Source organism: Scophthalmus maximus, chromosome 1 (genome assembly GCF_022379125.1).
Source record: "Scophthalmus maximus strain ysfricsl-2021 chromosome 1, ASM2237912v1, whole genome shotgun sequence".
NCBI classification, from domain to species: Eukaryota; Metazoa; Chordata; class Actinopteri; order Pleuronectiformes; family Scophthalmidae; genus Scophthalmus; species Scophthalmus maximus.
The window spans coordinates 31214389-31237500 of record NC_061515.1 but is presented as its reverse complement, the minus strand read 5'-3'; the positions used below and the strand labels follow the sequence as shown (position 1 = coordinate 31237500).

Genomic DNA, 23112 nt, shown 5'->3' with positions numbered 1-23112 from the left:
TACATGTGATCAATCAGATAAATAGTTAGGTCACGCTGTTGTAATTAAGAACTCTGCACGATCGTTATTCATAAAAAAGGTAAAAGAATCATGTGTGACCTCAGGTCATTCTTGTCAATACTTTTGGTCTTTTCATAATAAAATACACGTTATGCGCTTGGTTGAAGGGCTGATTTGTGATTGGTCAAGCGTCAGAAGGCGGAAGTGATCCGATTGGCTGTGAGGGAGGAAATCACGGAAGCTGCGCGCAGGCTGCAGCTGCCTGATGGATCGGGTCCAGACGCGAACTTAAAACCGGGTTAAACTCTTCTCCCGGGTGAGTCAGACGTCGGTCCGGGTTCAGGAGCTTCGTGACAGATAAAGTCAGCGGAAGCAGCTGGGTGAATTAACCCGGGTTAGCCTGTTAGCCTGCGGTCCGCTATCACAGTTCCTCCACACCGTGGGCAGCAGTTTACCGGGACATGTCACGGTCACAGTCCCGGGACGATCCCGGAACGGCGTGTGAACCGGTGACTCACCGATCATAGGAGTTTCAGTTCTACGGGAGCCGCAGAGTCTCAGCTGTTTTCATCTGTCCGTTAAAACCGCGTGAAAATAAACGAAGTCTGGTTCGCGTTGTATGGAGAGAGAAGTTAACCGGCTGTGGAAATGATCAGCTGATTGTTCTCCTCATTGGTCATTCTGCAATAATCATTACGTCTTTAAATGATCAGGAAACATAGGGAGACATTCCCGCCACAGTTTCCAGGAAGTCTCATCAGACTGCATGATGAAAATTGACTTTATTTAATTTTCAACGATCATAAGTCTAAAGTCGTTTTCACATGAAGGTCTAAATGTAGTTGTTTCGCGATTCAGTTCAAAATGACACATTTTCGTATTAGTTAATTTTGGGATTTTTAATTTGAAAATGTCTGAGATGATGTTAAATCATATTCTAATCTTGACCTTTTCCCATGTTTTATTGATGGTCCAGGTTCCTGTCCGTCCGGCCTCTGTGATGTCAGTCATCGTTCACACTCGTGGTGAAGTGGGCGGCGGCGTCGCGGCTCACCTGCAGTGCTCCTACTGCGGCCACTGCTCCAAGAGCCACGCCCAGCAGCTGTCCCACGTGGCCGCCTCCCACCCCGAGCACCTGGACCGCTTGGCGGTCGGTCGCCTCGGCAACATCCTGATGTACCAGAGCACCGCCCGGCTGTTCCACTGCGCCGACTGCTTCTCCACCAGCCGCGACTTCGCCAAACTCTACAAGCACGTCATCTCCAAACACTGCATGGACGAGAGGGAGGCGGGAGGAGGGGAGGACAGGATCGACAGCGGCGAGAGGGAGAAGATGGGGGAGAAAGGTGAGGAGGAGGAGAAGGCGAAGATGGAGGAGGATGAGAAGATAAAGTCGAAGATGGGGGACCAAGGTGAGGAGGAGGAGGAGAAGAAAAAGATGGAGAGCGAAGGCGGGGAGAAGGAGAAGATGGAGGAGAAGGATGATTTGAAAAGAAAGCGGAGCAGTGAGGCTGAGGAGGCGGCAGCGGCAGAGGGTCATGATGACGATGGCGCCCACCAGGGGCCAGAGTCGGTCAAACCCAGCGCTGAGGGAGACGAGAGCGTCCTGATGTTCGATGGTGGCGGTTACCACTGCCTCATCTGCGGCTGGAAGAACAAAATGAAAGCTCTGGGTGTCAACCACGTGGTGAGGAAACACGACATCCCCAAACTGTACGCCACGCAGGCCATCAAGAGAGACGCCGCTGCTGCCGCCACCACGCCCAGACAGACGGCTAGTGAGGGGCCGGAGGAGGAGGAGCTTGTGGCCGGGTTGAGTGCAGAGTTACTGAAGGAGGAGGTGGCGGCCATGGCCAGGGTGGTGCGCTTCATCTCCAACCGCTTCGTGTGCCTCATCTGCGGCTGGAAGACCAAACTCAAAGGTACCGACTTACCGTCAGGCTTGATCAGTCGATCACAGAATCACATCTATGTGTCTTGACGTGGATCTCTGACTGTTGCAGGTTTCGCCATCAGTCACGTGGTCCGCAGTCACGACGTGGAGCGTCCGTACAGCTGTAAGAACTGCTCGCGCTCCTTCTTCCTCCCCAGCCGCCTGCAGCAGCACTTCAGGGAGGCCCACCGGCCCGGACGCTACGCCTGTCCCTTCTGCTGCTTCAGGTCCCACTACCTGGGGGGGTTCAGGAGGCACTGCAGCCGCTGCAACGCCCGGGAAGAGGGCGAGGTGGGGGGAGGGGGAGGAGGGGAGGAAGAGGAGGCGGAGGAGATCGAGGAGGGAGAAGGGGACAGGAAGGAGACGAGAGCAGGGAGGAAACGACGGAGGACGGTGAAGGTGATAGAAGAGGTGGAGGAGGATGAATGAAGGAGAGAAAGTGAGGAGGAAGGGAGACCAGAACCTGGTCTCCTGGAACTGAACCGTTTCATTTCAAGACGTTGCAAATTTTAACTGCATTTGCAGAAAGTGTGTGAAAGGAACATGTGACGTGATGTGAACATTAGAACAGCAGGAGGCGCTGGTCCTCCAGTCAGCTGCTGCAACACCACTGAAGAAGAAGAAAATGAGGATGACCTTTGAACGTCGTCTCCTCATTGGTCCACACCTGATGATGTTTGTACGTCGTCACTGATGAACATTTTTTTAAATAAAAGCACTTGTAAAGTTGTTTTGTTTGTTTGTGTCCATGAGGAGAAGGAAAACCTGAAGCATCGATCCGAGATCAATATTACTGATCATAAAGTTGTGGTACTGTGGTTTCTGAAGTTAATAAAAACTAGTTTTACATTTAAATATTCAGTTTAAACCTCTTGTTTCTAATAATGAATAAAGTCTTTGTAGCGTCCATTTTTTTCACTCTGACTTCATCACCTGAGGAAGCTGAATGCGCCGTCACTTCTTCTGTTTGTGAAATGTGACGTGAAGCCCGGGGGGCGTGGCTACAGCTCAGGGTCAGAACATGATGTCATTAGTGTTTCTTTATTTATTTAGACAAAAACATACAAAAACAAACCCACCAATCACAGCAGAGCGACGCCGACGCATCATGAGGGAAACACTTTCAAACATGATGCAGCCTCCTCCAAAATAAAAGCCCTATTTGTTCCTTATGATTTCTGACAAGGAAACAAAGAAACGTAACACTGGTCTGTTTTCCACTGCAGGAAGTCAACATAACGTAATAACAAAATATGAGCATGTCACACGAAGGAAAGTGAGAAGAAGCTGCTCCAGTGTTTTATAAACCTGGAACGTCGGGATCAGAATATCAACTCTATGAGAAAGGAAAATTAAATGAGTCATGTTTTCAAAATAAAATCTGAGCTGGAGAAATATTTCCCAGACTCCTCTTAGACTTTTATTTTATTAATCCTATCTGTGATTGAGTGTGAAATGTCTTTAGTGTTTATGTAACTTGTTCTGAGGCTCCGCCCACACAAGGATTTGGTCTCCATATCAGTCATAATCTCCGTCCACACTAACACACGTGTAACATGACCACTCAGGTGTAAACAGGAAGTAGATTGTCTCCTCTGCAGCTGGTTGCTTAGTAACAGACACTCCTCTGAAGGAGGAACAGCGGGGACGACGAGGTGGAACTGTTACTGACAGGAAGTGTTAGTGACTTTGAGTCGTGACTGATGACAACCAATCAGTCTCTGATTCAGAGGCTGGAAAACAATGACACCAGGCGTAACCATAGCAACGGAGATGAGTTTTAAAATGGCTGTGTGGGCGGAGCCTCATTGTGCTGGAAGTAGCTCCGATCAAACTATCATCATGGTTAAATTAGAGCGAGACAAACTGATCGATCAATAATCAATCGATTGGTTCCTGCAGTGGAAAGATTTAAAAAATAAACAACCCATATCATTCTACGGAGGAAACCCGACAAACTCAAAGTCACATAATGATCCAGCTCCTGATTGGTTCGTCACCCGACACAAACCCCCCTCTTCTTCCTCTTAATAGGAAGTGGGCAGCTTCCTCCTAGCAAAGGTGAGCGTGGCGACGTCACCGCCTCGTCCTCCCTGTCGGAGCTCGTCCATCAGTTTCTGATCATAATGAGAAAAGATGAAACAAAAGAAGGAAACTGCACCTCAGCGCCGGACCGGCAGCAGGAAGTTGAAGGGGCTCGGTACCGTATATGGCTCTGCTTGGTGCTTCCTGTCCCAGAATCCCCTGCTGCCTGTCAACCAATCACCACTCAGGCCTGAACAACTGGCAGTCCATCAACACTGTGCTGAGAGGTCGGAGGTCAGATGTGACGGGGGCACCATGCCCCCTCCAGCGCCGCCATGTTGATTCCTCTCAGGTCGCCGAAGTCGTCACCGTCTCCGTCACAGAACTCGTCGTCGTGGTCGTCGCGGCGAGGCGTGAAGCTGGCCGACGGCTTGTGCTGCAGATGTGAGACACGAACAGGAAGTCACATTTATAAACAGGACTAAATCAATAATCAATAATAATGATAATGATAATGATAATGTATCAGCAGATGTTACCGTCCGGACCACAGGCTCTCTGAAGGGGGGGCAGACCATGTGGAAGCGAGGGATGGTCACATGGAAAACTTCTTCCTTATTGGCTGCAAAAGAAAAAACAACAACAAGGTGTCATTTCACTTCAGCTCCTTCACAATAAAAGCCTGCAGGGACTGTACTTGGATGTATTTTAATGTAACGTTTTCAAAATAAAACACTTCCTGCAGTGACAGACACATGATCAACATGTTGGCGGTGACGTTACCGAGGCGGTGGAAGGTGTAGTGACCTTCCATGTACTCTGACGGCGTGGAGAAGGTGGTGCAGCTGGCGTACTCATGTACCTTTCCTGGGGTCATGACCGGAAACTCTCCTGCACAGAAACACAGACGCACATTCAGCAGCTCATCTTAGCCAATCACAGTGGAGCCGTGCAGGAGGTCATGTGACGTGATGTGAGCAGCGTACCGACCACGCCGGGCCCCTGAACTTCCTCCACGTTGCCGTCGGAGGTGGTGATTTTCCAGTAGCGGCTGTCTAGCTGACAGGCGGCTTCGGGCGACGCAACGCTCGACATCTCGATCCTGAAAAGACGTTACACCGATTAAAAGAAGTTTGACGCGGTTTGACGCGCGCCGCCGACAGCGAGGACGCCGACACTTACCTGATGCGGTAGGTGAAAAAGAAGTGCGGTGGGTGGACGGAGGAAAGTTCCGGCAGGAAGGAGGTAGAAACAGAGACGGTGATGTCACCGGTGGTCGCCACGCAACCTTTATCATGCACATACCTGCACAAACAAACATACACCAGTCAAGTGTCTGAAGTCAGAGCAGTGTGTGTGTGTGTGTGTGTGTGTGTGTGTGTGAGTGTGTTACCTGAAGATCTGGTCTCTGATGATTGGATATTCTCCTGTGACCACGTTGTGGACGTAGCCAGTGAACCACTCCAAGAAACAGGAACCTGAACACAAACTTTACAATTAATAATAAATAGTTCCTGCTTCTTTTACAGTTGAATGAATCAATTGTTCTTATTTACACTCATCTACAGGAGATTTATGAAAAAATTGGTGAAAACTTTCAAGCAAACAAATTTTTTTTTTTATTCTGAGAGGTCAGGATCACGTTCATATTCATAATCCTTTATTGGAAAAGCAGCTGAGTCGGACACTGAACTACAACTACCAGAATGCTTTGGGAAAGAGTCGGAGCGTTACATGCTGTCAGACTGTAATCTGCTTTCTAATGGAGGCTTATTGTGATGACATCAGAGATGACAACATCCTCAGGAAGTGATGTCACATCAACACGTGTCCCGTGTGTTTGACCGAGTTAGGACTCGGAGAGGGAAGAAACATCTTCACATCCAACTGCTACAAAGACTGACTTCCTGTTCTCAGGAGCGAGGGCGGAGACGAGTGAACCAACCTGTGATGAACATGTCGATGGCTGAAGGATCCTGAGCCGTCTGGTCCTAAAACACAGGAAAAACAACTGTCAGTCTCTTTCCTCCCCGTGAAGGGGCCTTTATTTTGAAAGGAATGTTTACGGACGGGGCAGGGGTAGAAGCTCTCGAACATGCGGCGTCCCTCCGCCGGCTCCAGGGCCATGTACTGACTCAGTCCGGTGTGGAAGCAGAAGGTGAGCGGGAGGCAGCGCCGCATCCCCTTCCTCTGCTGGAAGCCGCCGGCCGCCGTCTCCACGTCCAGCAGCACCTCGGAGCGGTAGTGGTTAGACAGGGACATGCTTCCCATCAGCCTAACGACACACACACAGACAGACAGACAGACAGACAGACAGACGGGCAGGAGGGAGGGGGTTAGTCAGGAAGACGACCGGTGTCAGAGGCCAGGGGGCGGGGCTCTGAGGGGCTGACACTGACCCCGGTATCACCAGCTTCTGTCCGTTGTGGATCCGGTACGAGCAGCGGTAGTCGTCCGGAAGCCGGCAGCCAATCTGAGCCTCAATGTCGTTAAGCTCCACTTCCGTGGCGCCCTCTACAGGAAACAGAGAGAAACGTCACGTCCCAACAAAACTGTTTCCTGTCGATACAAAGACTTTTATCTATCTGAACATTTAACATTTTCAGATTCATTTAAAAACAGTTTTCACCAAATTACAAAAACTTCTAAATTTAACAGTAAATTTCATTTTAATATTTGAACAAAGCTTCAATAATTATCCGCTTTTATATCTTTTGGTTCTGTTCAGTATTTAGTAATTTCATGTAACAATGATTCATATCATAAACAGACTGATTACAGTTTATTAATGTTTTACCATATTAAAGTTTATTGATTACATGTGATCTCAGCAAATTCTTCTTTCATAATTTATTCATCGTTTCTTCCTGAAAACAAAGATTTTCACATGTGACGAAGAAATGCAGCATATGTTCACGTTTAAGAAGAATGTTACGGATTGATCATCGATTCACGTTTGACGTAGTGACATCATGAAGTCACCTTTGAGTGACGCGATCATGCGCGGACACCTCAGCTGCAGGAAACTCTTCAGCTGCTCCCACGAGCGCTTCAGCGTCGGGTAGAACTGGACGTAACGTCCCAGGTCTCTGTAGGTCTGCGTGAAGAGGCAGAACCAGGACACGCCACTCTGCAGCCGGTCCGCACTGCGCACACACACACACACACACACACACACATGTACATCTATGTATTACAAAGTGATTGATTGATTGATTGATTGATTGATTGGTGACCCGTGGGCAGGACTCACTCTGTGAGCAGCCAGTGTTTGGAGCAGAGGGATTTCCACAGCGGGTTGTGTTTGGACAGTTCGTTCAACCTCCTGCTGACATAACTGCAGCTGCAGAGACACACACACACACACACACACACACACACACACACACACACACAGTTATGTGATCGGTTGGTTATTGATCAGACCAAAAACAACAGGAAGCTGTGAAAACATCAGATCTGAGACAGAGAAAAACACTAAACATAAGAATCACAGCTGGATTAAGTTTTCAGATATAACACGACTCATAATCATAATCATACTTTATTTGATCTATTGACTCATTGCGTTGTGACAATTTAAATTTCAGTGAACAGTAAAAAACAGTCCAGTCACATGATACTAACCGTGTTTATTCAGATCGATGTGAACATTAATACTTGTGGGAGATAAACACTTAGCTACATGCTAAGCTAACGAGCCGCCGCCGCGGTCCAGCGAGTGTTTGTAGCAACATTAGCTTCAGTTCACTCAGCGACAGTGACGTCGCTTCAGGATATTAATGTTTATATGTTTATATGTTGATAAGTTCATATCTGTCGTCGCAGCCTGCTCTTGTTGTTGTTAGCAGCAGCCGTTAGCCTGAAGCTAACGCCGCTTCTGTACATCGGTTCTTAGACTCTGGTTGTGGTTCTGGTTCCGGGTACTCACTGGACCAGGTCCCTGAAGCTCAGGAAGGACAAGACGTGCAGCAGCGGGTCCGACGGCAGCAGATCCACCCGCAAGTCTGAGGTCGCTGCTGCCATCGTTACAACTCTCCTCTTCTCCTTCTTCTTCTTCTTCCTCCACCTTCCTCCTCCTCCTCCTCTTCTTCTCTGGTTGAACTGCCGCTCAGCCTCCTCGCTGCAGCCAGCGCCCCCTGCTGCATGATGACGAGGTCAAGTGACGTTATTGAGTTAAGTTACAATAAAGTTACGTTAGGTCAAGTTAAGTAACGTTGTTTCAATGTTAAGTAACACTTTTGTTACATTAAGTTGAGTTATGGTATATTAATCTAAATTACGTTAAATAAAATGAATCCTTTATTATTGTCCCACAACGGGGACAATTGAAGGCTGCAGCACCGCCTGCTGGTGAGAGGCTGTAACAACAAGGCAGTTACTTATATTTCTTACTAACGTTTCTTCTGTTTTATGGTTTGATATAAATGTATTTTATTTCAATGAATTCGAATTCATCTTACTATTATTTTTAATTATATTTTTCTTAATTTATTCGAAAATTCAAATCATTTTAAATGAGTTATTCTCATTTTAATTTATTTATTTTACCATTAAACAGTTATTGGGTGAATAGCCAATGTATTTAACAAATTACATTACCTCTGAGTCACTATTGATCCGGCCTCTGTCTGACTCAGCACAAGTCAGAGCAAATATGTACTTTACAGATACTGAGTTGAAGGTCTCTGAGAGTCGGTGGACAGTTAATCCTGTGAAACCCGACCAAGACTAAAGACTGAAGTTTCTCCCAGAGGCTCCAAGGTTCATCACACTGCACCGAGGAGGAAAACACTTCACGGAACAATCATTTTCTTCTGCTGAGCAGGAAAGAAAGAACTCAAAGAGTCTAACCTTATGTACATTATCTACGTTGTGTACGTATGAATTAATTCATACTGTAATTATTTTTTGGGCGAGTTTATTTATTACTTTTAATCACTTATTAATTCATATTTTTGACTTTAATTGAGTTGTGGTGAGTTGGCGCCCTCTGGTGGACAAAAGAGGGAGAAACAGGTGGAAGTAAAGAGCCAAAACGAGACACCGTAAGACAGGAAAAGAAGAGGTGACTACAAAATAAAACCGGAAATCAACCCAGGAAACAAAAGATAGATAAATAAATAGACAGACAGACAGACAGACAGACAAACAGACAGACAGACAGACAGACAGACAGACAGACAGACAGGCAGACAAACAGACAGACAGACAAACAGACAGACAGGCCGAAAGACAGACAGACAAACAGACAGACAGACAGACAGACAGACAGACAGGCAGACAAACAGACAGACAGACAGACAGACAGACAGGCCGACAGGCCGGCAGGCAGGTGGACAAACAGTTAGATAGATAAATTTATATATTTATTTTTATTTGTGTTTTCTTCTGTTTTATTGTTTGATATTAATTTATTTCATTTCATTATATTCAAATGGATCTTTATGTTATTTTTATTATATTTTTGGAAATTCTAATAATTTTAAATGAATTAATCTAATTTTATTTTATTAATTTGACCATTAAACAGTTATTAATTGAATAACTAATGTATTTAACAAACTTAATCTTTTATAAATTAACTAATAGTGTAAATATTTTTTGGGCGAGTTTATTTATTACTTTTAATCACTTATTGATTCATATTTTTGACTTTAATTGAGTTGTGGTGAGTTGGCGCCCTCTTGTGGACAAAAGAGGGAGAAACAGGTGGAAGTAAAGAGCCAAAACAAGACACTTGTAAGACAGGAAAAGAAGAGATGACTACAAAAATCAACCCAGGAAACAAAAACCCAAAGATAAAAAATAAACAGAGACAGACAGACAGAGAGAGATAAAGATATACTGTATATATGAATAGATTCATTTTGATTTCTGTCTTGTCTTCTGTTTTATTGTTTGATATTAATTTATTTCATTTTATTTTATTCACATTTATCTTTCGGTTACTTTTTATTATATTTTCATTCATTTGAATATTTAAATAACTTTAAATGAATTCATCTCATTTTATTTTATTTATTTTGCCACTAAACAGTTATTCATTGAGTAAATAACTAATGTATTTAACATAGTTAATTTTTCGTAATTAATTAACAATGTCATTATTTGTTTGGGGAGTGTATTGATTACTTTTAAATCATATATATTTAAATCATATATATTTCAAGAGAATAAGATTATATTAGACCTGACATCCACCCGAATTTTTTTCTCCATTTTTTAAATATTTGATTTAAATTCAGAACAGTCAATGTATTTTCTGTGTTGCCTATCTGATGCATGAATGTAGAGTTGGACGTAGACAACGTAGATAATGTACATAAGGTTAGACTCTTTGAGTTCTTTCTTTCCTGCTCAGCAGAAGAAAACGATTGTTCCGTGAAGTGTTTTCCTCCTCGGTGCAGTGTGATGAACCTTGGAGCCTCTGGGAGAAACTTCAGTCTTTAGTCTTGGTCGGGTTTCACAGGATTAACTGTCCACCGACTCTCAGAGACCTTCAACTCAGTATCTGTAAAGTACATATTTGCTCTGACTTGTGCTGAGTCAGACAGAGGCCGGATCAATAGTGAGTCAGAAGGACGAGAGCACCAGCGTTTCTTTTTTATTTTCTATTTCTCCTCGTGTTCTCCTGTTTCATGGTGAAACATCAAGATGTGATGCTGACAATCTTTAATGGTGGAGGTCTCAAGATGGTACAAGCGGAGTTGGTCTGAAATAATTCTGTTGGAGGAGTTCGTTAACATACGAGGCCCCTGACTCAAGAGATGACCACTGAATTCAAAATGTCTGACTTCCTCTTGGGTTTAAGCAACTTTTTTTGTGCATCTAGTTGAAACGTGCCGTGGGGGTTGGTGACGAAGGGGCGTGGTCAACATATTCAGTCGCGCCCACGAGCGAAACTTATTTTAGACAAATTTTCACAAAGACCAACACGTGAGCAGTTTCTGAGCACGTTTCACTTTAAGACTTGAGAGCCACGAGTGAAACAACAGGGTCCTGCTGCTCTTAATCAGCATCTACTTCATAATTGTCATTTGTCCTGTAAAATTATCAAACATATACATAACTAGATTTACATCTAGTCAGACTGTCGGAACGACAACAGCTGACGTGACTGTCATCAGCTGCTGTTTGCAGTCGATGTCCTGAACGTCAAAGTAAACACGTTCATATTAAACATGTCCGACTCATCAGCATGAACTTTGACCCTTCGATCAATACCCCCCACTGGAGGGTCAGAGCGAGGCAGAGACAGACTGAAGAGGGAATCTGCTGGATGTGGTTCTGAGGTTCTCTGAGGTTTGGATCATGGTGGAACCGGCATCGAAACCAACTGCTGTTCTATTGCTTTTTCTACTGCACAGCTGCCTCGCGAACCATGGTACTGTACCCACCGTATTATTATTGTTATTATTATTATTATAAATAATTCTGCTTACTATAAGTGGTGGAGCCAGATGGAGTAACAGGAGTAAAGGTCATTGTAGAATAGTAGAATCACACTCGCACATTATTAAGTGATTATCTACATTCAAATTCTACCTAAAAAAAAAAGGAAGAAGGATCGTACGTATTTTTCTGAAGGTGTTTGACTTCTTCTCTCAAACTAAAATCCTTTTTTTCTCAGGACAATTCTGAGGTAGTTGTACTTTTGTACTTGTGTATTGTCACAGGTGAGTCTACCTGTACTGTGTACGTGGTACCACCACAACATACAAATACAGAACATGTAAAAGTATCAGCACAAATACTTTTACTTTTAATAATAATACTGGTAATACTTTTTAAAAAACTTGTAATAGAGTATTTGTATTTTGCAGAACAGCTACTATCTGCAAATCTAACCTGAAATAAAGTGACCTGAAGTCTAGTTCAAACTAATCCAAAATAATCTGATGTGAATTTAACTGAAGTGAACAAATGAATTTTGTTCTAATCTACATAATAAAAAAACAACCTATTCCTCTCATTTAAATCAAATCTAATTTAAAGCTAATATGGTGTAATTCAATCTGAAACTAATCTAATCTGATTGTATCTGATTTGAGTTTAATATAATCTATAATCCAATTTGATCTAATCTGAAACAAATCTAATCTAATTTAATCTAAAAGTCATATAGTATAATAAACTCTGTTGTCGTGGTAGTTTTCCTCAGCAGTCAGCGAGCCTCACAGGTTCTGGTCCGGAGCCGACGAGCCAATCAGCTGTTTGAGGAGATGAAACCAGGTGACGTCAGGGTCAACGCTCCCCATCATCATCATCATCCCATTATTATTGAAACAGAATTATTATCTACTTCTGCAGCAGGTTGTTAATTTTCTCCGTCACGTTGAATCTGTGGTTCTTCAGGGAACCTGGAGAGAGAGTGTGTTGAAGAAGTGTGTGACCACGAAGAGGCCAGAGAGGTGTTCGAACAGCCGGACAAAACTGTACGACTCTGGCTCGTTCTGCTCTCATTCTCATTCTGAACATGTTAATATTAATGTTAATGTTACAACTCTGCTCAACATCTCATCTGTTTCCTTCAGGAAAACTTCTGGGCCGTGTACCTGGGTGAGTACTACTACTGTACTGTGTTCTACTGTACTTTACTGTACTGTACTCTACTGTACTGTACTGTACTCTACTGTGTTCTACTGTACTCTACTGTACTCTACTGTGGTCTACTGTACTGTACTCTACTGTGTTCTACTGTACTATACTGTACTCTACTGTGTTCTACTGTACTGTACTCTACTGTGGTCTACTGTACTGTACTCTACTGTGTTCTACTGTACTATACTGTACTCTACTGTGGTCTACTGTACTGTACTCTACTGTGTTCTACTGTACTGTACTCTACTGTGGTCTACTGTACTTTACTGTACACTCCTGCTTCATAATTTGACTGCAGTACAGAGGGGTTCAACTTAACTATCACTCATTGACATTTTGGGAAATTCATGTTGCTGTTTCATCGGTGCACGATCAGCCTAGCTTAGCACAAAGAATGGAGGCAGAGGGAAACTGTTAGCCTAGCTTAGCACAAAGACTGGAGGCAGAGGGAAACTGTTAGCCTAGCTTAGCACAAAGACTGGAGGCAGAGGGTAACTGTTAGCCTAGCTTAGCACAAAGACTGGAAGCAGAGGGTAACTGTTAGCCTAGCTTAGCACAAAGACTGGAGGCAGAGGGTAACTGTTAGCCTAGCTATCGTCAAAACAGTTTTTAGAATCAGATCGTTGTTTAGTCTGAACAGCAGCAACATTTATCAGTGTCTACATCGTCAGTCTAGTTATTCAGTTTGTCCACGACTGGTTTAACTTTGTATCTGTGAAGTTTAATCAGCTGCTGAACAAACATGAACAAAGTCCACAACTCACACACACAACCCTGAATACACAAACACCTGTCTGTCTCTCACTGTCTGTCTCTGCCTCTCTGTCTGTCTGTCTGTCCGTCTGTCTGTCTCTCACTGTCTGTCTCTTACTGTCTGTCTCTTACTGTCTGTCTGTCCGTCTGTCTGTCTCTCACTGTCTGTCTCTCACTGTCTGTCTCTTACTGTCTGTCTCTGCCTCTCTGTCTGTCTGTCTGTCCGTCTGTCTGTCTCTCACTGTCTGTCTCTTACTGTCTGTCTGTCCGTCTGTCTGTCTCTCACTGTCTGTCTCTTACTGTCTGTCTGTCTGTCTGTCTGTCTGTCTGTCTGTCTCTCACTGTCTGTCTGTCTGTCTCTCTGTCTGTCTGTCTGTCTGTCTGTCTGTCTCTCACTCTCTGTCTCTGCCTGTCTGTCGGTCTCTCTGTCTGTCTGTCTGTCCGTCTGTCTGTCTCTCACTGTCTGTCTGTCTGTCTCTCACTCTCTGTCTCTGCCTGTCTGTCTGTCTCTCTGTCTGTCTGCCTGTCTGCCTCACTGTCTGTCTGTCTGTCTCTCACTGTCTGTCTGTCTGTCTCTCACTCTCTGTCTCTGTCTCTGTCTGTCTGTCTGTCCGTCTGTCTGTCTCTCACTGTCTGTCTGTCTGTCTCTGCCTCTCTGTCTGTCTGTCCGTCTGTCTGTCTCTCACTGTCTGTCTGTCTGTCTCTCACTCTCTGTCTCTGCCTGTCTGTCTGTCTCTCTGTCTGTCTGCCTGTCTGCCTCACTGTCTGTCTGTCTGTCTGTCTGTCTGTCTGTCTCTCACTGTCTGTCTGTCTGTCTCTCACTCTCTGTCTCTGTCTCTGTCTGTCTGTCTGTCCGTCTGTCTGTCTCTCACTGTCTGTCTGTCTGTCTCTGCCTCTCTGTCTGTCTGTCCGTCTGTCTGTCTCTCACTGTCTGTCTGTCTGTCTCTCACTCTCTGTCTCTGCCTGTCTGTCTGTCTCTCTGTCTGTCTCTGCCTCTCTGTCTGTCTGTCTGTCTGTCCGTCGGTCTCTCACTGTCTGTCTCTGCCTCTCTGTCTGTCTGTCTGTCTGCCTCACTGTCTGTCTGTCTGTCTGTCCGTCCGTCTGTCTGTCCGTCTGTCTCTCACTGTCTGTCTGTCTGTCTCTCACTTTCTGTCTGTCTGTTCGTCCCACAGACTGTAAAGGAACTCAAATGACCAGGACACAACAGAACATTAACATTGTCCGACAATGTATAGAAGGTAAAAACAAGCAAACATGAAAAATATAAAATCATTAATCTGACCAAATGAAATCCATTTACATTATCTGTGTGTGTGTGTGTGTGTGTGTGTTCAGGTCAGTGTATTTTCGGTAAGGGGGTGAACTATGATGGAAATGTCAACATCACACAATCAGGGAGACCGTGTCAGTACTGGAGACACAGCTTCCCTCATCCTATCATGAGGTAGGTCACTAAAAAATCAATCAATCAACCAACCAATTAACAACCAGCCAATCAATCAACCAACCAATTAACAACCAGCCAATCAATCAACCAACCAATTAACAACCAGCCAATCAATCAACCAACCAATTAACAACCAACCAACTATGATTCTCCCGAAAACCCATGAATTGGCTTAATTCATTGACTAATTGCTTGTGTGGTCACCTGTCTGTGTGGTCACCTGTCTGTGTGGTCACCTGTCTGTGTGGTCACCTGTCTGTAGGGAGTTTAACATCTCGGAGCCGAACAGTAACCTGGATGAGAACTTTTGTCGAAACCCTGACAACCGTCCGGAGGGACCGTGGTGCTTCACCCAGGACCCGACAGTCCAGAAAGAGGCCTGCAGGGTCCCGACATGTGGCAAGTATCTGTCAGACTGGTGGGTTGGTTGATCTGGACAGTACCAGCGTTAATGAAGCTCCGTCTCTGTTACTCTGTCAAGGTGAGGACTTTGTCCCGTCAACTGTGGCGCCTGAACCAGACCAAACTGAAGAGTGTTTACCCAACTACGGCGTAGACTACGTAGGCGACCTAGCAGTTACCTTGGGCGGCCACACCTGTCTGCAGTGGTCTTTACCGAAGCTCACGGCCCTCAGCGTGGACAAGGAGTTCATGCCTGAGGTCCCCCTGGTGGGCAACAAGTGCCGAAACCCCGACAAAGACCCGGAGGGCCCCTGGTGCTATGTGGAGGTTTCTGGAAATGTAACGGTCGACTTCTGTGACCTGCACCTCTGTGGTAAATACAAGAACTAGTACAATTCCACAGGTGGTACCGGTACTATCTCACAATGTTGCTTCAGTGTTCGTCTCTTATCTGTCTCTCTCTGCACCGGTCTGTCTCTCAGAGGACCAGCTGGTTGGTGACGAGTCGACAGCAGAGGCCGACGGCAGGGAGCGCTCCGTCTTGGGTTCCAACAGAAAGAGGTTTTTCGATCCTCGTACCTTTGGAATAGGAGAGGACGGTGAGTCCATTCATTGGGCATTGGTCCACCAGATTATTGACTGAGTGTTTATCATCTTACTGACTGGTTGACTGACTGAATTACCATGTTATTGGTTGATTAACTGACCGGTTGTGTTGCAGATTGTGGACAGCGCCCCCTCTTTGAAAAGATAGATAAAGAGGACACAAAGGAGGAGGAGCTGTTAGAGTCATACAGAGACAAACGCATCGTTGGGGGCAATGATGCCGAGGAGTCCTCAGCACCATGGTAACAACACTATGTAACCGTTGTTGGCAACAATATTTGAAGGACGACCCGTAGAATTCATCTGTTAAAAACCTGTTGTTAGGCAGGTGATGTTGTACAAGCGAAGCCCACAGGAGCTGTTGTGTGGAGCCAGTCTGATCAGTGATCAATGGATCCTCACCGCAGCTCACTGCATCTATTACCCGCCCTGGAACAAGAACTTCAGCAGCTCTGACATACTGGTCCGCCTGGGAAAACACAACAGGGTCAAGTAGGACCGTCCGCCCGTCTATAAATGGACTAAATTATTTCTCAGATCAGAATAAAAAGGAGATTTTCTTACCGTCGACTGACCAAAAGTATTTACTCAACTTTCCAGGTTTGAGCGCGGCCTCGAGAAGATCGTGGCGATCGATAAAATCATTGTTCATCCAAAGTACAACTGGAAGGAAAATCTGAACCGTGACATCGCCTTGCTGCATATGAGACGGCCAGTCCCGTTCACCGATAAGATCTTCCCCATCTGCCTGCCAAGCAAGAAGGTCGCCCGGACGTAAGTCAAACACGGAGAAACACTGTTTTTACACTGGGGCCGGGTTTCCTCTTGGAAAAACCCAGTTCAGGAATCTCCAATAATCAAAGTCCAGAGTTGGGCTCAGCTTCCTTTAGACGTGGTTGGGGGTCCGTCTGTAGGACATTGAGGGCTGTACCCTTTTTGGGTTTCCTGTGGATGGTGAGGATTTTTATCTGACTGTTTTCCCCGGCAGCCTGATGTCTGAGGGCTACAAGGGCCGAGTGACCGGTTGGGGGAACCTGAAGGAGACCTGGAATCCAACGGTGAGAAATTTACCCAACGTCCTCCAGCAAATCCATCTACCAATCGTGGACCAGAACACCTGCCGCCGCTCCACATCGGTCAAGGTCACGGACAACATGTTCTGCGCTGGTAACATATCTGTTCCTACATGTAAACTAAAATCATGCTCACTTGTTTCAGCAGCAGGAGCATTGGTCCACCCCCCTTCAGCTGATGTCGTCCACCTTTATTTACAGTCTACGGTTTTAACTTTTAACCAAAGCGTTTACTGCAAAAGTTCCAATCAGCCTTTGCAGTGTGTCGTGTTCAACAGTAACCGTGTGTTTCAGGTTTTAAACCGGAGGACGGCAATCGTGGTGACGCCTGTGAGGGAGACAGCGGTGGACCATTTGTGATGAAGGTGAGACAGATGTAACAATATTGATCCTGTATGATAGTTATTAACTGTTTATATTCTGGTCATACAGGACACACAGGTGAGAAAGATTGAACATCTTATAGTTTCAGATATCGCAACAATTTCCTGTTGATTAACCCATTTACTTGATAAAATAAATAAATATTGGTTCATGAAATGTCTGAAAATGTGATGAAACAATTAAATAAAGACGACAACGATGTGAAAGGCCTTGAAGGTTCTTGTTTTATCTGGAGAGAATCTGTGGAGCATAACAGAAGAAAAGCAGCGGAGATCAGGAAATGTTTGATTGTTTTAGTTGCTATTCAGTCGATCAGATTCTGAAGCAGTGGTTTGTAGATGAGGTGACGGTCTTTGGTCCTGGTTCCTCTGTTCAGTACCCGGCAGAGAACCGCTGGTATCAGATGGGCATCGTGTCGTGGGGCGAGGGCTGTGACCGAGACGGGAAGTACGGCTTCTACACTCACCTGTTCAGGATGAGCAGGTGGATGAGGAAAGTTATCGACCAAACGGGAAAAGAAGGAACCGACGACGAAGACTAAACGCAAGCATCCGTCACTTCCTGCTTTCACAATGCTTAAATAAAGCTCACTTCCTGTCTACCACGCTCGCCTCCGACTCCCATCTGTCAAAAGTCACATCAACAGCACAAACACAAAATCTCCTTGGCAACAAAAACACTCTAACATAACTTTTCTTTACATCTTTACATTTGTGCTCTGAGAGTTGGTTGACCTGGAGCAGCTGCTGAGCCTCCAGACAAACCAGGACTGGATCAGATCTTTATTAGTTAATGATAAAAAGTGACGTGGAGCCTGAGAAGATCTGGACTGAAGTGGATCTGGATTCTACAGAATCACAGTAGCGTGTCTGTTGTTTAATTAGATATAAAACCGCCGTCGGAAAAGTAAACAACACGACCATCAGCGGCTTATGAGTCTTATGACATCATCGCAAACAGACAGATGATGAGTGCTTTAGTCGCCGCCGCCCATGTCCCCCTCGCCGACCTCCGTCCTGTGGGTCAGCAGGTGTCGGGTCAGGTGCGTCTTGCGGGTGTAGCTCTTGGGACAGAAGACGCAGGCGAAGGGTCGAACGCTGCTGTGAGACAACATGTGTTTCTTCAGGTCGAACTTCCTCCTCAGACATTTCCCACAGTCAGGACACGAGAAGGGTTTCTCTCCTACACAACAACACAAAATGTATTGACATGAAACAACTGATTCAACACAAAGTGACCTTTTAAATAAAGTTTTAAAAGTGCAGAAAGAAAATGTCAGAGATTTCAAATGGCTGGTTTCTCACCGGTATGAATCCTCCGGTGTTCGGTCAGGTGACAGGAAATGGCGAAGGCCTTCCCGCAGTCAAGGCAGACGTACGGCCGTTCGCCCGTGTGCATCCTCATGTGCTTCTGCAAGTCGCCTCCAGACGGCCAACCCTTGCCGCACACCGTGCACACGTACGGGCGTTCCCCGGTGTGCCGCCGCACGTGCACGTTGAGGCCGGCGAGCGCGGCAAAGTCTTTGGGGCAGTAGGGGCAGCGGTAAGGACGCTCCCCCGTGTGCGTCCGCAGGTGGCTCTCCAGCCCGCCCCGCGTTTTGAAGCGCTTGCCGCACTGCGAACACAGGAAGCGGCTCTCGGCGCCGTGGCTGGCCCTGTGCGATTGGAGGCCGGTCAGCGAGCCGTACGTCTTACTGCACAGGTCGCACTGGTACGAGCGCAGCGCGTGCGTGCGCTGGTGGATACGAAGCTGAGTCACACCTGCAGAGACACGTGACGTCACACGATCAACATCAGCTCAAACGACATGGGTCGTCATTCTACTGGTTGCTTAGAAGGTGGTGTATAAATAAAGTTTGTACCTGAGAAGGTCAGTTCACAGAAGCGGCAGCTGTAGCGAGGCTCCGCCCCCTCCACAGAGTGCGTCTGCAGGTGTCGCAGCAGCTGCATCTGCGAGCTGAACGTCTGCTCGCACACGGTGCAGGTGAGGTCGGGCTGCCGGTGCTGTAGCCGGTGGGCGTCTCTCTCCTTGGCCGACCCAAACGCCTTGTGGCAGCGGCCGCAGGTGAAGCGTCCGCGGTCCAGGTGCGTCTGCTTGTGATTGGTCAGGCTGGACAGGTGGTGGAACTTCCTCTCACACTGACCACACTGATACACGGGCCGGGCGCGGTGGCTCCGCTGGTGCGACAGGAGCTCGGCTTTGGTTTTGAAGACGGCGTTGCACTGGAAGCAGGAGTGGGCCCTGCCGGGGCGGGGCTGCGGGAGGCGGGGTTCCGGGGGGCGGGGCTTTTCATCACAGGCACCTGGTGAATCCTGCATCATCACAACTCCGGCTGGCGTTAAGGCCGAGCGGCAGGACCTGTTGGTGCGCAGGTGACGTATCACCTGCGGACAGAGGACAGAACTTGTACAACAGCTCCCTCTGCTGTCAGAGCCATGTCACTGCAACACTCACCTGAGAACGGTAGATGAAACACTTGCTGCAAACAGGACACTTGTGAGCCACCCGCTGAGAATTATGGGAAATGCTGTACAGAGCATTGGCGGTGACCGCAGAGCTCGACTGATCCGATTGGTCGACTGTGAAGAAAGGCGGGAACTCGTAAAATAAACTGATTGATTCTGTTTTGTGTGTGTGTGTGTTTTACCTGTGACTGACTGGTCCGCTGAGTTTCCAGGTGAGTCCTTCAACCTGACAAAAAGAGACAACACTTTATTTTACAGCTGAAAGAACAGCATTTAAATTAAAATATTTTCACTTATATGACTTTATATACAGTCGCTGATCATCTTTATGGACACTAAAGTTTAAATGTGATGACATAAACGGCGTCTGACCCGTCCACCTGCAGCATCACAGATGTGACGGCACATTCGTCGCCGTACGTCATTGAACTCTCATTGGACGCCTCCTGCTCGACTGGCGACTCCGTCTGACCAATCACAGTCTCTTCCACCTCCTGCTCCCGCTCGTCCTCCGTCATCACCACCACCTCCACTTTCACCAGCTCCACGTCCAGCTGCACAGGGCGGACCGCACCAGGGAGGGCGTCCGACTGGACCCGAGTGTCGATGGGGGGCGGCTCAGGATTGGTAAGTTCGGTGAAAAGGGGGTGGGACCAGGCGGAGAGGAGGATCTTCTCAGTGTCATGACCCACTGAGAGAAAATAACAACAACGATAAAGTCGGTTCAAAATCACATGACCTGAAGAGGGGGTTAGGTCGTACCTGTGGTGGTCGCTCGGCCCAGTGAGCAGCTCTGATTGGTCAGCAGCTCCCTCAAATCCTCGCAGTCCGCTTCCTTCAGACAGTCCTCCAGACCATCGGGGGCAGCATCGAGCCAGGACGCAGCCTGAGACAGACACAATGTTACCTGTTAATCAGATTTTTAATGTGTTACACATTTTCATATACACACATGAATCTTCTCTCAGATTTTATAAACATGTTTATTTGTCTCAGTTCTGTTTTTGTCATTCACAAATTTATTCTGTAGGTTTAAATAAAAATTAATCATTTTAATTTGTGTTTTCAAGCTCAGTCTGCGTTTGCATCGACTCAATATCGACACTTGTCGTCACATTTGTACTTTTAATATTACATTTTAGGTAAATCACCTGTTTGAAGTCAGGCACAGGGAACAGCTGCTCGATCCTGGACAGGAAGTCGGACACGAGGGACTGGAGGGCGGAGTCAAACCTCTGGTTAAACACCTCCTGCAGCAGGTGAAGCAGAGAGATGAGCCACTGTTTTTATTTCATCAGCACTGAAAAAATCAAACCTGTATAACGCTGCACTGACCTGCAGGAGGCGCCGTCTGTCCGCCGGGCTCTTCGTTACTTTGTCAGTCAGAGTGAGCAGAGCTGAACGCCACTCGTCCGCCTCCTCGTCCGGCTGCTGAGAGACAGAACACTTCAGTCCTACATATCCCACAATCCATTGCAGTCTGCTCACATGATGTGACAGATGGCTGAAATAACTTTGTGTGAGTCACTTGTGACGGACACGAACACGGTCAGTTCACGGGAAGAAAACACACTAAAACATCAGTAAACATCTGGACGACCTCGCTCACTGTTGCTGCGGAGACAAGGCGGGTCCTGTCCAGGTGATTGAAGACCTCCTCGGGGTCACAGAGGGTCACCTGCAGCAGGACAACAGGAAGTTTAACATCTTGTTTGGTCAGTTTCTCCTGGTCGTGGTGAATTATCCAGATGTTGACAAGAGAGCAAACGTTAAATAAGTGACGATGACACACAACAGACCTTTGCCCTCAGAGCCAGCAGCAGCAGACTCCTCTGCCTGTCCGTCAGCAGCTGCGGGACCGCCTCGGTCACCACGGAGACAAAGTCCTCCAGCATCCCGTAGTGCTTCACGCTCTGCTGCCGAGCAACCTGCCACATGGCCGCTGCCAGCAGGCGGACAGGAGGGACGAGGAGACGCAGGGAGGAGAGGGGCAGAGGGGAGGCTGGGGGGAGGAAGCACGGGGGTGAGTCCTGGTGACGTGCACACTGGTTTACTGTAGATGGATATTTCAACGTAGGCCACAGTGGTCAAAGGTTTGAATTAACAGCATGGAGTTGGGCTGAATCTATTTGCAACCAAACTCCATTTACAATAACACTAATTATTAGTGGACAGCATTAAATAATCATGCTGGGTTTAAGACATTTTTAAATCCAATCACAGGAACTAAAACTTGACTCAAAACTGACTCTTTTTCCCCAAAGGTCGGAGTTCACACATCACAGAATGTAAGTTTGTCTGAAAATGGATTCCAGCCAAACTCCATTCAGAAATCTCAGTATTTAATGTTTTGTAGCTTGTTAATTAGATTCAATACATTTTCTCAAGGACTTACAATCCTGTGCGGATCCGATCTGACACCTGCTCATTTGACGCTGCGTCACTTTCTTGTTAATACTTTGTCTTATGATGGTTGACTGCATATTATTATGAGAAGAGTATTGACGATGTATAAAGTATGTGGCTCACATGAGTCACAACAATCCTCTCAGTACATACCCTTGTGTTTTGAGATTATTTTTCATGATAATAATCACTTACACACGTGCCGAAATAATCTACGACTAGAGTCGACTTATAAAAGTTGGTATGTCATGTTCTAAATGGACATTCACCTTTTCCTTAAACCAAAGTAAATAAAAAATGTAACTTTTTCAGACGGAGTTCGGTTCGTGTTGGTCAGAAGTTGCTTGCTAGCGAAGCTTGACGCCAGCTCCGGACAGAGGAGCCTGTTGCTGGTTCGACCGCAGTGACGCGGTGAAGAACCCGGTCGGTACGTACCCATCGTGTCCTGCTGTCACTCACTGAACGACCGCTGTGAAACACCGCCCAGGTCCGGGGTTAGCAGGGGACGCTAACGAGCTAACGAGCTAACGAGCTAACAGCTGAGTGGTGTTTACCATTCAGCTCACTGCAGCGCCGCCTGCACACCGGATGTGAAACAACAGGCGGGATAAACACTTCCGGTTTCACACTGCTAGATTTAGTTTTCCATCAAATACACAAATGTCGTTTCTTTAAAAAAACACTCATAACGGGTTAGGGTTATAATTCATAACTTTCCCTCATTGAAACGTTGTTGACATTATATTTTCAAAACGCTGCTGAAAATCCTCTAAATGTATGACATATCCACATTGAACCGAAAGTAACAAGAAACCTCAAAGAAGAAATACTCAAATATTGTACCTCAAAATGACAGAAATCACAAAACAAAAAATAAATTAGAAATGTATAACAAAGTAATAAAGATAGAAAATATAAATAGAAAATATTGTTTGTATTTAATAAAATTGATTTTATTCATTTACTTGCACATTTTCCCAGATTCTGAAAGGTGTTATTGTGAAACACACAGAA

At 46.1% G+C, this 23112-nt stretch overlaps 4 protein-coding genes across 9 annotated transcripts; 2 read left to right on the top strand and 2 right to left on the bottom strand.

Annotated features, from left to right (window-relative positions):
• The first annotated feature begins 199 nt into the window (after positions 1 to 199).
• LOC118316809 (zinc finger protein 771-like) lies at positions 200 to 2788 on the top strand. The gene is made up of 3 exons (XM_035645016.2): positions 200 to 316; positions 977 to 1922; positions 2004 to 2788. Exons 2-3 carry the CDS (start codon positions 1001 to 1003, stop codon positions 2360 to 2362), a joined length of 1281 nt encoding a protein of 426 aa, XP_035500909.2. The 5' UTR covers positions 200 to 316; positions 977 to 1000; the 3' UTR covers positions 2363 to 2788.
• A 167-nt stretch (positions 2789 to 2955) lies between these two features.
• fbxo3 (F-box protein 3) lies at positions 2956 to 8050 on the bottom strand. The gene is made up of 12 exons (XM_035644968.2): positions 7890 to 8050; positions 7212 to 7301; positions 6941 to 7104; positions 6358 to 6472; positions 6029 to 6233; positions 5904 to 5949; positions 5352 to 5436; positions 5141 to 5263; positions 4945 to 5060; positions 4742 to 4849; positions 4498 to 4580; positions 2956 to 4394 (listed from the first exon to the last, which is right to left on the bottom strand). The coding sequence occupies exons 1-12, from the start codon at positions 7982 to 7984 to the stop codon at positions 4254 to 4256; spliced, it is 1371 nt and encodes a 456-aa protein (XP_035500861.1). The 5' UTR covers positions 7985 to 8050; the 3' UTR covers positions 2956 to 4253.
• A 3137-nt stretch (positions 8051 to 11187) lies between these two features.
• f2 (coagulation factor II (thrombin)) lies at positions 11188 to 17831 on the top strand. Its single transcript, XM_035644881.2, has 15 exons — positions 11188 to 11345; positions 12113 to 12193; positions 12317 to 12396; positions 12496 to 12520; positions 14488 to 14553; positions 14651 to 14759; positions 15025 to 15161; positions 15244 to 15537; positions 15647 to 15763; positions 15886 to 16012; positions 16095 to 16262; positions 16371 to 16544; positions 16759 to 16937; positions 17138 to 17208; positions 17604 to 17831. The coding sequence occupies exons 1-15, from the start codon at positions 11273 to 11275 to the stop codon at positions 17766 to 17768; spliced, it is 1866 nt and encodes a 621-aa protein (XP_035500774.1). The 5' UTR covers positions 11188 to 11272; the 3' UTR covers positions 17769 to 17831.
• Positions 17429 to 22688, bottom strand: zgc:171422 (uncharacterized protein LOC100001353 homolog). 6 transcript variants are annotated; one of them, XM_047335745.1, is made up of 12 exons: positions 22534 to 22688; positions 21492 to 21694; positions 21293 to 21370; positions 21028 to 21123; positions 20844 to 20942; positions 20455 to 20599; positions 20065 to 20383; positions 19875 to 19918; positions 19682 to 19806; positions 19089 to 19611; positions 18532 to 18987; positions 17429 to 18409 (listed from the first exon to the last, which is right to left on the bottom strand). In XM_047335745.1, exons 1-12 carry the CDS (start codon positions 22535 to 22537, stop codon positions 18204 to 18206), a joined length of 2298 nt encoding a protein of 765 aa, XP_047191701.1. In that variant the 5' UTR covers positions 22538 to 22688; the 3' UTR covers positions 17429 to 18203. The 6 variants fall into 6 exon arrangements, with proteins under 6 accessions (XP_047191701.1, XP_047191713.1, XP_047191702.1 ...); XM_047335757.1 differs by having other exon boundaries at positions 20455 to 20578; XM_047335746.1 differs by having other exon boundaries at positions 21028 to 21120.
• Between the last annotated feature and the right edge of the window lie 424 nt (positions 22689 to 23112).

Excerpts from the sequence above, each read along its gene's own strand:
- zgc:171422 (XM_047335745.1), bottom strand. Across the intron at positions 19,919-20,064 it reads GTGATGCTGCAGGTGGACGG|GTTGAAGGACTCACCTGGAA; the intron begins GTCAGACGCCGT and ends TCTTTTTGTCAG. Across the intron at positions 19,807-19,874 it reads AGCGGACCAGTCAGTCACAG|TCGACCAATCGGATCAGTCG; the intron begins GTAAAACACACA and ends CTTTCTTCACAG.
- LOC118316809 (XM_035645016.2), top strand. The coding sequence starts at position 1,001 with ATGTCAGTCATCGTTCACACTCGTGGTGAAGTGGGCGGCGGCGTCGCG. Across the intron at positions 1,923-2,003 it reads CTGGAAGACCAAACTCAAAG|GTTTCGCCATCAGTCACGTG; the intron begins GTACCGACTTAC and ends TGACTGTTGCAG.
- f2 (XM_035644881.2), top strand. The coding sequence starts at position 11,273 with ATGGTGGAACCGGCATCGAAACCAACTGCTGTTCTATTGCTTTTTCTA. Across the intron at positions 12,521-14,487 it reads CTTCTGGGCCGTGTACCTGG|ACTGTAAAGGAACTCAAATG; the intron begins GTGAGTACTACT and ends TTCGTCCCACAG. Across the intron at positions 16,263-16,370 it reads GGAAAACACAACAGGGTCAA|GTTTGAGCGCGGCCTCGAGA; the intron begins GTAGGACCGTCC and ends TCAACTTTCCAG.
- fbxo3 (XM_035644968.2), bottom strand. The coding sequence starts at position 7,984 with ATGGCAGCAGCGACCTCAGACTTGCGGGTGGATCTGCTGCCGTCGGAC. Across the intron at positions 6,234-6,357 it reads CAGAAGCTGGTGATACCGGG|GCTGATGGGAAGCATGTCCC; the intron begins GTCAGTGTCAGC and ends GTGTGTCGTTAG. Across the intron at positions 4,395-4,497 it reads GAGAGCCTGTGGTCCGGACG|CACAAGCCGTCGGCCAGCTT; the intron begins GTAACATCTGCT and ends TCACATCTGCAG.